The sequence below is a fragment of the Hyalella azteca genome, unplaced genomic scaffold (genome assembly GCF_000764305.2).
Source record: "Hyalella azteca isolate HAZT.00-mixed unplaced genomic scaffold, Hazt_2.0.2 contig3816, whole genome shotgun sequence".
Taxonomy (NCBI): Eukaryota; Metazoa; Arthropoda; class Malacostraca; order Amphipoda; family Hyalellidae; genus Hyalella; species Hyalella azteca.
In genome coordinates, this window is record NW_025934050.1 from 188358 (window position 1) to 201741 (window position 13384).

General features: G+C 40.8%; 1 protein-coding gene across 1 annotated transcript in view; it reads left to right on the top strand.

Annotated features, from left to right (window-relative positions):
• LOC108672064 overlaps window positions 1-7435 on the top strand; it is a 29126-nt gene extending 21691 nt beyond the window's left edge. Inside the window, exons 6-7 of the mRNA XM_047879782.1 lie at window positions 6840-7036; window positions 7415-7435. Of these exons, the coding sequence (XP_047735738.1) occupies window positions 6840-7036; window positions 7415-7435 (218 nt within the window). The remainder of the gene's footprint in view (window positions 1-6839; window positions 7037-7414) is intronic.
• The last annotated feature ends 5949 nt before the right edge of the window (window positions 7436-13384 follow it).

The window sequence follows — 13384 nt, forward strand, 5'->3', positions numbered from 1 at the left end:
TTTGGTCGTATGCCTATCGCCGATTCTTAACATCGCAGAACATTCGGAGCTTGTTGCGGTCTCGAACTCGAAACTCATTGCTCCAATTTAGCTTCGCCTAGCCGCCCGGCCTCCCCGTCGATTCTGGCGGGGAGGTTAGAAACTGGCGCACAGAGCTGTGATCGAACCCGCACCTCTCTGCAAACCCGCACGGTGACAGAGAGCGCAGGGGTCGGCAAAATCACTACTGCGCCGCTGCCAGAGAAGGCGCTGGGGTCGGTGTTGTCACTACTGCGCCTCTGCCAGAGAAGGCGCTGGGGTCGGTGTTTTCACTACGGCGCCTCTGCCAGAGAAGGCGCTGTGGGCGGTGTTGTCATTACGGCGCCTCTGCCAGAGAAGGCGCTGTGGTCGGTGTTGTCATTACGGCGTTTCTGCCAGAGAAGGCGCTGGGGTCGGTGTTGTCACTACGGCGTTTCTGCCAGAGAAGGCGCTGGGGTCGGTGTTGTCACTACGGCGTTTCTGCCAGAGAAGGCGCTGGGGTCGGTGTTGTCACTACGGCGCCTCTGCCAGAGAAGGCGCTGTGGTCGGTGTTGTCACTGCTGCGCTGCCAGAAAAGGCGCTGGGGTCGGTGTTGTCACTACGGCGCCTCTGCCAGAGAAGGCGCTGGGGTCGGTGTTGTCACTACGGCGCCGCTGCCAGAGAAGGCGCTGGGGTCGGTGTTGTCACTACGGCGCCACTGCCAGAGAAGACGCTGGAGTCATTGTTTTCACTACGGTGCCGCTACCAGAGAAGGCGCTGGGGTCGGTGTTTTCACTACGGCGCCGCTGCCAGAGAAGGCGCTAGGGTCGGCTTTGTTACGCTTCCTCAATTGTCTGCAGTGGCCACATCCTCTAGGAGTGGCATCCTGCAGATGGTGGCTGCCGTCGTGATGTAGCCACCTGATATTCACGTGCATCTTGCCTGAAACGTGCACGGCTCCTTCAAAATGTTTGCATGCCCTCTGCCTAGTTTTTGCTATGTGCACCACTGTGCATGGCTCCTTCTAAATGTTCGCATTCCCTATGCCTAATATTTGCTCGTGACATGTCTACTCCCTGATACTCACAAGTCACAGCCATCATATCTGATATACATTCGCGCACAAATAAGAGTGGAAATCATACCTAACCTAACCTAACCTAACATAAGCACATTAATTTGAGATTTGGCTCAGTCAGTCAAACAACTTGCTCATGGTTTACTTTGCACTCCATGCAACTGCTATGCTGCCTACTCTGACTTTCAAATAAACGACCGTGTTAACTAGAAATAACAGTACTGTCTCTTTCCTGGTACCTAATCCGTTAGAGCCAATACTGCTAGCACATCTAATGTTATAAAAAGTGTTGGACCGTCCTTAGACTCCAGAGAAACTGCTCTGCATAAATTCTGAACCGTGAACAACTGCTCTGTGTGCTGAGAACAAGGGTTTGTTTCCTTCACGCGCCACCCACTGGCTGCTAGTTGGGTTAACGCTATTGCCTGCTGGCTGGCGGCTGCTGCCTGCGGCTGCTGCTAGCTCAGTTTGGCGATGGCCGCGGTGATGTGGAGTTGTGTGTGATTTGCGTGCGTAAAATCTCAACGATGAACCGCGATTCAATGCGAGGCTGTTCTCAGAACCTGTTATCCGGCAAGCCGCATCTAGGACGCCTAGCTTAAAATTAAGTGTAAAATAAGCCAGAACATAACTATAAACTGCAAAAAACACCCAACTGTGTGATCAGTTGCATTTGAGATTCTTTTTTTTTTATTTTCGCGAGGCTTCTAATGCTATAAAATTCTGATTTTTTTTTTCTTTGACAACATACGTTGCTCTTTGTTTCTTGCTCAGGCGTCTGCCGTACTGCCCGTACAGACTAGGTACTCTTTTCTCTTGTTCATGCTAACGGAACTTGTTGCTATGGGGCCCAATCAACGCGGTACCCATGGAAAGCCCATTGCTACGGCTTTCCAGTTCTTTCTTGGGAAATAGGGCCTACTAGGTTGCCTACTTGTAATGTTCTTGCTACATGATAATGATATGTCTCTTGGCATCACATAAACCAAGATGCTCTCTCGATCTTCATTTTTCTTTGTTGCATGTTGGCCAGCCCAGAAGTCCGTAGGTACTATTGAGTCTTGAATTAGTTTTGTCTAAATATCAATTATGTCACACACGCCAGACTCGCCAGTGTCGAAACATGCCTGTATCGTTATTTAGATTCAATGTAATAACCTAATTTAGAACGTAAATCTTCGTACAGAATGTCATTGCAAAAATGCGATAATATTAATGTCGCTAAACACTACCTAATCAATTGCCATTTGCCAAGTTGAATAAACGCAAAGCTGCCATTAGCTGACACGATGACTGAGTTGGTTGTGACTAACTCATCAAACTGTAATACTTTTCAGGTTCAACTTCACTCGGGATTTCATTATTGTAAAGCGTTTGCTCATTATTGAGCGAATCAACATGAAAGCTTCTTTTCTCCTGCTTACGTAGGCTTTAATCTTGTTGAAAATTCGTAAATTTTTACAAATAGTCTTGATTTTCAAAGAAAAAAAATTACAAGGTAACCTGAAGGCAATTTTTATATGAGCTACTCGTCGTTCTTTAACGACCTGGGGATAGGTCATTAATTTTCCTTACTATTCCTTTGAATAATCACTGTAAAGAAATTGAACCGACTGGCGACCACAACTGCAAACCTGTCTCACTCTTTTGGGACCCGAGGCAAGGCAAGGCTACCTTATGAATGCTTCAGAGAACTGCGCACTGCATTCTTGCTTGCTTCATAGTTTTCACTGCAAACCTGCTTCCTATCACATGATGGCGGAGCTCCGCTTATGTGACTGTAATATTGTTATCAATCACTCATAACACAGTGAGGATACGGCCTCAGGACTGCATTCACATCACACAGAGGAGCGACCATCACAGCGATCATGTTTTCGTGCTTTGGGTTACGCGCGCGACAAAAAACTTTGGGTTTGAGTGTTTCCAACTGTGGGGAGCTTCAAGTGGCCGTCGCCACCAGAGATGGCGTGCCCCTCAACTTCCATAACCACCACAACAAATATGCTTTATTCCAGTACTACAACACACTGCAACGCAGCAGCTTCCACTCCAGTCGCAGGAACAGCCAGAGCAGTTGTTCAAGTGTTAATTCTAATTCCAAGCATCAGAAGAATGTGGACCTACGACCAAAAAGTGAGGGATTCTTTCACAATAATAATTGTTTTCCCGATGGTTTGAAAATCACCGATATCGACAGTTACACAACTGACATCGTCAAGAGTGGCGATGACTGTATTTCAGTCGGTAATGGTGCGAATTTGATAAAAAAATGTCACCGGAGCTCCAATAAGAGACGTTCTCACACTTTGCCTAAAAATATCGGAATCGAAGACTCAGATGATGGCAAACACGGTCGAGTTTACGCATTGCACAAGAAAAAAAGATCGGGGTTATTTGAGTTGTTTAGTAGCAACAAGGAGGGCTCGGTGGTTTGTTCTGAAGAGACAAATTCTAACAGTCCACTGGAAACTGCGGAAATGGTCAAAAGTAGCCCAGTGGAACTTCTTCAGTATTCAACAAAGGACAAATCACTCAAGTCGGACAAGTGTCAAGCAAACCATTCCGAGAAGGTACGAAAAAAGCAAGTTCAAAATCGGAGCTTCTCTCCCACGAATTTGGATTCATTTTTAGCTGACAATCGCGTAAAACTGGATGTTCCTTCAACAATTTCAGTTTCGAACTTAGCGCACACTAATTTGTCCAAAAATTCAACTGACTTTAATGTTTCTGCGCAATCTTCGCCAAGTTCAATTAATACTTTGGCGACCAAAAACCTTATGGCTCAGAAGTCTGAAGGAACACAACAACCAAACAGTAATGGGACTAGAATTGCGACAAAGAAGAGTGGATCAGATATCGTGCGCAGCGACGTGCCAGTGATTGCACCAATTATTGATGTAAAAGCACAAAAACAACATTCAGTGCCTACGAAAATACCGTCGCTGTCCAAGAATGAAAAACAGCTTGGAATTGTTTACGTTCATGATCGTGCGTCTCATCCTCCCGTGAAAGAAGATTCAAGAAATAATATTTTCCCTGTCATAAGTGAGCAGTTAGCGTGTGCACCATGTGACATTGTTGGTACGGAAGAAGCGAAGAACTTAGCAAACGTGGACAATAATTGTCTTCCTATGTCTAACCGCGGATTTCATGCACCTACCTCTAATGCTAATTTTAAAAACGAAAATTTGCTGTCCTGTCCACACTCAGACGTTTTACATGAGGGTACACTGCTGTTGTCAGACCAGGATAACATGATTTCGAAACCCCCGCATTCGGGAGTAATTGTGAGGGATTCGTCGATTTCCAGCTACTCATCTGCAAAATCCTACAATGGCAATTTATCAAGATGTGTTACCGATGTTACGAGAAACACGTGCGCCTCCCAAGTGACCGCCACTGAACTGCTTACCACCACGGGCTTCGATGACTCGTCAATACCAATGATTGACGCCGAGGACACTGTCAGCGACAGCTCTACAATGAATGATACGGGACTTACGCCTGTTAAACCGGTCTCTAAAGTGAGTAAGATTCCCTCTTACAAGTCATTATCAAACGAATCGTCTGGAAGAGAGAAAATAATAGAACAGAAGACAGGAAGAACTGAAAACGCAGAGTCTACCTCTAATAAACTTCAGGAACTGCAGCATAGAACGAGGAATCAGCAGTTGAATTTTTATAGTAAGTTCACGTTGATACGTCTCAATTGAAGTGTTCATTGCTTCAAGGCATTATGATGGGAAATTTATGGTCACACAATGCTAATAAATGATAATCATTCCTATTTGAATAAATCTATCCTAACATCATCTCTCAGTGTCTAACACTTGGCTCGTGAAAACTTTGTTTCTTGATCAATTTAACTATTATCACTCAAGCGATCCCCTTCCTCCGGATTGTAAATACTATACAGCATTGCATGCATACTATACTCTTATGCCTACGCTACACAAAAATTTAATGACTGCAGCATGCGCAGTAAACTCCAATGTATGCGATACCGAGGAGTAGCGTGCGCAAAATGGAGTACAGTTCACACACTATAGAATTTAATACGCGAAATTCCTTATTCTATGATCGCTTGTCTCCGAACTCACAGGCTAGCTCTTACTATTTAAATGTTGCCCCTCATGTTATTAATATGATTCATCCAATTCAAACATTTTCTGCCATTTTGTTCGCTGTGAGGCACACTTTCACCTTTCATCGGCGTTTTAAATTGCCATTCTTGGCTTACCGATTTCCATTCATTTTTTCAAGTCATTCCCTGACTGCAGTCGACTTGGCACTCGTGCATCTGCGTCGACGCTTTCCCTGTTTCACTCTAGACCTTTAAAGTTTGCTTTCTGCTGAACTGTGACCATCGTTATTGTGATGACAATACATACTTGGCGGTTCACTGCTCGCCTAACGCAGCCTCGACAGTAACTTACACGTACGAGTACAATGAGCCACTGTCACCGGTGCGCCGGCTACCGTGCAATTTCGAAACCGGTTTATTGCATCTCCTGCCGCATTTATCCGGTTGTCGCATTCACCAGTTTTGTTGACACTATTCTGTCGTAGCGAAAATGTGTAAAAATAGTTCCACCTCCATATGGTGCTAGATGTCGTCTTACGATATGACTAAAGCCGATTCCAAGTATTCTACTTCGTAGTCGAGCTTCAACATGAATTACTAATATTCAATATCAGTATTGAAGCAAAATGATTACCAACTAAACAGTACTTAAAATGCGAACACAAGTATGGGAAAGTCATTAAATATTGATGTGAGACAGCTAATTCTTTCGGGATTTACGGTCGCGAGTCTCTACAGATGGTAGCATCCTAGGATGCAAATACATCCTTCGGCTAGAGAATAACGGTTCATTTTAGTTAGATTCTCCCCTGGTATGAGCACATGTGAGAAGCTTGTGTCAACAGTATGGGCGCGCAGCTAATCCGTAGTCACCTTATACATAACTTAAGGCGATATCTATGAGCACGAGAACATTTTTGTCAGTTTTCTGCATAGTAGTTCTTGAACGTGAATATATTGCATTAGATGCTATTCAGGTTGTAAAAGAGGTTCTTTTACTTCATAGACAACCAAATACTTCTCGAACTTTTGATTTTATAGCTTCTATAGTTTTTTAGTATTTTTTTAACTTTTAATTCTAAAGCGAGCAGGTTAGTCAAGACGTTGCATGAGCTTGATATCTCCTGCAATTTTGGAACTCCGTTATTTTTTTTTTATAATATTGTCAGTCCCGTTATACCGATTTAAATGAATAATCTGGAAATGGTAATATAATATGCAAATTGAGAATTCCTCCATCGGTCATTCCAAATCCCGCGTTCCTGAATCGCACCATCGGAATTTCGTAATCCCTAATCCCGTTATTATGAACTGCGCTTTCATCCTGGACTATTCTACATACAATAATAAATTGTTAGGTTCATGTAATATCACAACACCGCTAGTATCATGGATGCCTGCTCTTGCAGCCCTTGTATTATTACATCTCTTTCAAACCCTGGCAGAGCACGTATTTGCTCTGCCAGGGTTTAAACACACACCGACACGCAATCCAACTTCGACAAAGTTGTAGGAGTTTTTTTAAAGCCTTGATATAGAATATTAAGATTAAGAATATCGTTTATTACGATTACGATTAAGAATATCGTTTATTACGATTAAAAATATCGTTTTTATATTAAAGTTTCTGGTGCGCTGGTATACTCGTAACTGCTATCCTTGCATTGATCATTTCAGACGCTGCGAAGACTTCTCGCGCTCCCAGGACAACACCTGTGGCGTCCGAAGTGCAGCGCCTGGAGGCAGCGCTGACTGCCCGGACCTGCGAGGCGGAGGCGGCGCGGCGTGAGGCTCAGCTGGCCAGGCAAGAGGCGTGCGCTGCGGACAAAGGCTTGCAGGCGCTCACTGTCATCGTTCACCATCTCACACATCAGGTATGCCTTAGCACACAAATGTTTTCTTTGCTGTGCAAACGTAGCCAGTTTTACATGTACACCATATACTATATGTGCTGATATGTCTGGGTAATTAATTTCAATGACTATTTGATGTAACTGAGTTGCAAAAGATTGTATTATAACGCATAAATGATAGCTTCTAGTGGGCATTAAAAAAAATTGACGTAAATACTTCTCTTTTTTTTATACTACGTTATCATGAAAAGCTTGTTCTACTTGAGAATTGTTGGAATTGCGAGTAACTTGTACCCGATCTTGTTTCTTTTGATAATATTCATGTAATAGTTGGCAACACTGTAACTATAGACGATGATTCTGAATATTAATACATTGCGCAATTTTTATAATGCCCAGTATTACCGTAAACTGGGGTAACTTAGACCACTTTTTTTTAAATGATGCCATTTTTTACTAGATAAGTTAAACTTAAATTGAAACATGTAAAATACAGGTCTATACTCTAGCTTCACTCACCATAAATTGCTGGCTCCTGCCTCTCATAGTTTTGATGTAATTAAAAAAATCGATGGTCTCTTTTACCCCAGCTCTGGGGGGTATCTTAGATTATGTGGTAAAATCAATTATATTTTTTGGTAAAATAACTCCAAATAACTCCATGATGTCTCAATAAAAACTGATCGGCTGCTGGTATTTTTCTTAAGATGGTTTTCAGTGTTATGTTTTTGGGTTTAAAAAGAATAATATGATTTATTCTTTTCACTTATTTTCTTCTTATTTTAAAGATCTGAAGGGATATTCTCTATTGTGTTTATGAGTATACTGCCTTTTTTATATTTAGTCTATCAATCTATTCACTGCATATCATTATACGCAATGCGTATCATTTTATTCAATGCGCATCACTCTGTTCACTGCGTATCACTAAATGCAATAGTACGTATCACTAAAGGTAAAGCGTATCATTCTTTTCACTGCGCATCATTATATGCAATGCGTATCACTATATTGAGCTCGCATGCAAGCTGGTCAGTTCAAATGTTATCACTTGACAGCGCCTCACATGTAAGGCGTGACGCAAGATCTTAGCTTCGTACGTCAGGCGTAGGCGTCGCTTTAGCGGCCGTGAGCCGCCGTCGCTGTCCTTCACTGACCGCCGCCTCTACGTAGCTTGGCGCGATGCTGTGTTGTTCTTTCCTGGTATTTCTGGACACTCCCACTCAAGTAAATAATGTCCACTAGCAACATTTTAGCAACTTCCACGCAAACTAATCGTTGTGAACCCGTCACGACAATTACGAAAAAAATTTCAAATAAATTTAATGAAAAATTGCACTTGAGCAAGCAACGTTCAGGATAGAGAATCCTCTATCGTGCCTACGCATGTTATGATCGAGGCACACTCGTGCTTGGTCCGCAATAATCGTGATAGCCTTCACCTGTACAGCTATTCTGTGTTGGTGGGTCCTTAAGACAGCAATGCCTGCAAGCTGCTTCAAGTTAACCTGCGGTATGACGAGCAACAGTGTTGTACTGCAATTCCCTGCATTGCATTGTTAAGCCGATGAGCATTGCTGCACTGCGCCGCCCGCTAAGCAGTCTTTGTCTCGTTGTTTTGTTAATGTTTTCAGTCTCCGTACTCTCTCTATATCCGTACGCTTCGATCTATTCTCTGCGTAGCGTTACATGAGGGTGGCGCACAAACAATTTATTGAAATTAAATGAAATGCTGTAAGTATATATTTTAAAAGCAAATAATAATTTTTTCGTTAAAGTTTGTATTATGTAAGAAACTAATGAGGTTCACGAAAGTATTAGGATCAGATCTACCCTTGGTCAGTGCGAATCTTGAAGATGCGCGAATTGTTTGCTTTAAAGTGTATTTATCACTGTAGGCTATGCTTTTGAACTTCACACTTACACAAATAGCATGGTTCTTCAAAACTACGAAAATTACTATAACACCTAAACCTAGAGTAAATGAAAAATTCTGCGACGCATCGGTGCCCAAGTCCAACAAACTCCTGCCCAATCGTTTAGACTTAGACCCTCATGAAGAAAAAATATAACTCAGTGCTCACTCTGTCTCTTATACACATCTAGATGTGTATAAGAGACAGGGAGATATGTGTGGCCGTAGCACCCTAGATTTAACGGCCAGGCAATGATCATGAGCGGGAGATATATGTGGCCGTAGCACCCTAGATTTAACGGCGTGCAATGATCAGCGGGAGATATGTGTGGCCAGAACGCCTAGATTTAACTGCCAGGCAACGATCATGAAATGGAGATATTTGTGGCCGTAACGCCTAGATTTAACGGCCTGCAATGCAATGATCATGAATAGGAGATATATGTGGCCGTAGCACCCTAAATTTAACGGCCTGCAATGATCATGAGCGGGAGATATGTGTGGCCCTAACGCCTAGATTTAACGGCCCTGTGACGATTTTGAGAGGAAGATATGTGTGGCCGTAACGCCTATAGATTCAACGGCCATGTAACGATTTTGAGAGGGGAATTTGTCTTCGTGCGTACACGGTACTAAGGACGGTTCATCCATGATCCACGAAGAATATTCATGCGTTGATGAAAATTTTCAACAAATGGTGCTGCCGGCCCGTAATGACCATATAATATTAGTTACGAATGCCCAATCGATCAAAGAGTGCGTTATGTACGTTCAGAGGCCTTTTAACAAGTCAGGCAAAAATGTAATTATTTTAAATATATATATTTTTAATTCCAACAGAGAATTAATTTATTGACATTGGTGGATGATTCCTCATAAAATCGTATAAACAATTATAGGTTTCCTGTTGTGAGCGCGACGGTTATGGTCAGTGTTTAATTTAGTTCTTAAAAATGCCATTTTTGAATAAATCATGCGGTTTGTGCGCGCGTGTCATACGCAACTTATTTATACTCGATTTCAATATACGAGTTTGATTTTAGTTCGATGCTGGCTTTCGACTACTCTGGTAGAAGGTAATATTTTGTACGTGTTTTAGTTAGGAATCATGTTCAGTGATCATCATTTGGGACAATCATTTTAATTAGCTTATTAATATTAATTCATAAGCAATCAGATCAGTCTTATCATTGTATGTTTGTTTTACTGAAATAGGTTTTAATAAGAAGTTATGGAAAACTCGCGTATTCAAACTCTTCGAAACAAATAGATTCAACATTCAGTATATAAATGCAGTTACTTCACGGCAGCTAGAACATACCTCACATACCTCAACCGTGCTCGAAAGTGAGTTGAGAAATTTAATAACTTTGTTGTAGATGAAAATACAGAAGTAAAACTCAGTCCGCTGAAAGAATCGAACTCCACAAATTTCTCGCCTTAATTAATTGGTTGTCCATGAAGTTTGAAAAATTGTGGTAGATGTCCCGAAAAAAAATCCATGTCACTCATCTTGGGTTGTATAAATGCAAACATGACATTACACAATCTACAATTACATCAACATATTTTCATTGAAAAATTGAATTTGCATGACTAACAAGCAGTTGAGCAACATGAGATTTTGCGAGGAACTTGTCTGGGAGTGACCACTGTCGAACATGGTCAGATCAGAACATGAACTTTGCCGGGAAGAGATTTATTCACGGGATTAATGTACTAGTAATAACTGGACAATAAGAACAAAGTGTAGGCGCTGTTCGTTTTCACTAGCATTTTTAGCGCATTTTATCATTTATGAAAAAAGGAGCTATTAATTGTGCTCGTCATGTCCGTCCGTCCCTGACTTCACGTGACAGAGAAAATGCGCTCTCTATCACTCACTGCAGTGAGTACTGAGTAATATTTTTTATTATCCTGTTGACTGAAATTTTCCTAACAAACAAATAGTCTTGTAAACGTGGTATATTCTTCTATAGGTATGAATTATTTGCGTAGGGGCCTAAATATCCCGAATTGCTGTTTGTGTCACGAGACATCGATATGCGGTGAGTTAATTTATCGTTTGATCTTTAACTAATGATTATTTTGATTTATAGGTATTTATTTTATATCGTACCTTCTTTTATACTTGTCTTATGTATTTTTTGACGTTGCTTTTCTAGGAGCCGCATGTCGTGGAAAAATCGTTACATATCCTACCATGCTGTATAGAGCGTCTATAAGAATACAAGTTACGAAAAGACTAGCGTGTAAGAAAGTATTGATACACATGTCGACAAAATTGATTACAGATGTGAGAAATAACTGGAATTTATATAGAAGAGTCTGAATGCGCAACAAAATATACGCAGTACACACTATAGATACTGAAGACCGGCTTCTCTATATATCAGAAGGCCAAGCATACATTTTATAAAGAAACTAGCCTTGTGTGCGAAAAATCGGTCCATGATATTGATCAATTTATTGCTTCTCTAATTTCGTCTCTCTCGTTATAAGTAGCCGTATGAATAATAAGATAGCTTTATTATGCATCGAAATAAAATAATTAGTAATGAAACGACCAAGCGTAAAAATTTCGTTGAATTTGTAACAAATTTAAAATTGCATGAGTAATGAGCCGACGTCTTTCGATGGTAGTGGATCATATTTAATTTGTTTTTATGATGTTAAACGAACATGAGGACGCCCGGCAGTGGCGCTTTCTTCATCTAGCGGAGATGATGTAGGAAGTAGCATTGGTAGAAAATATATATTCTAGGCTGTGTATAGGGTCAAACAGGTCAGGTCCTATATATAGCAATAAAATTATGCTAAAAACCTAAATAACATCACAATGAACTATGAGCCTTCAATAGGAACATTCTTATACAAATTCGTTGCCACGAATAGCCTGCATTTTTGTAAAATATTTGTATTTCAGTATGACCAGCCAATCATTTGGCACAATACCAATAAATCTGCACTCGTGCTCTTCTGCCTCAAAAAAAAATATATTCAGCTGTAATTAACGACAACTTTATGAGTTATAAATTTTATTCTCTGCATGTAAAAAGGCCATTTATTTCTATATGAACATGCGCTGTCGTCCGCTCATCTCTGATCCACGAATTTAGTCGCGCACGACCGTAATCTTCTTACGTTGGATCCTCTAATCGTACTTGTGGTTTTGCAAAATCTGGATTCGCGGGAGTTTTCGAAGACTTATCTTGCAGGCAGAGTGTAAATTCCATACCCTACGCGTGCACGGAAACCATAAACGGAATGTTGAAATGTTGCTGAATTTTTAATTAGTATTCATAATAATAATACACAGATAGTTATTGCAATGGACATATTTTTTTCTTATTTTGCGGCAAGAACATTATAAATTGTATCCCGCCCCGTTTTCACTTGAAGGTTTCAGAAGGATTTGAAACGTCGATGAGACTGTAGCGGTTCAGCTCTTGATCAAATAGCGAGCAAAGCAATCTAGTTGCGTTGTCTTGAATTACAATTTTGAGGCACTTGTAAAATAAAGAGGAAGACTTATCGAGTTTTAGAAAGTATTAGTCATTTTATGCAAAGCTTTGTTATGTAGGGTCATTTTTGAAATATTGTGTATAGTTAGTTAAAAGTCTGCAATTCCATTATGAAGCTCGAATGTACAAAAGTTGATAAAATTTAAAACTCTTTACGAAGTCAGGTTTCCTCATGAAGATAAAAAGCCGATACGCAAGTTTTTCTCCCTTATTATACTGTTTTTTAATTCAATAGTCACATACCGACGATTTGAATGAAATACATCTTTCTCATTAATAAAGAGGCACGGACATGAGAACACATTTTTATAGAGGAACACATTTATATACACGTATATCGTAGAATGACGGGAAAATGTGCTTACCGCAGTCGAACTGAAAATTTTGTACGGCGTGGGAATGCTTGCAGCGCCGTATGAGTCCATTAATCTAACTCGTGTCAAACGTTTGCTTGACACCAGTTTCCTTGAAATTTTTTACCACCTTCCACACAGTATCACGACGAATTTAGAGCTTTTTTGCAATGACTGAATTACTCTCGCCCTTTTCATGAAGGGTTACAATTGCATTTCTATCTACTGCCATAAGTAATCGTAAATTTAGACACATTAGACTTCTGAAATATTAAATAGATGAATTATAAGATGATATTAAGCTTCACTATATAAGTAAAGTCTCCTATAGAAACCAATTTATTTTTATATAGCAAACATCCGCTGCCAAGAATATGGCGGACCCTGTAGAGGAACACAGTTATTTACTAGTTTATCGTAGAATGATTGGAAAATGTGCTTACCGCAGTCGAACTGAAAATTATTTTGTACGACGTGGGAATGCTTGCAGCGCCGTATGAGTTCTTTAATCTAACTCGTGCCAAACGTTTGCTTGTACAAAACGTCCTATTTTACGGTGATGTCGTGTGTGCCGGTG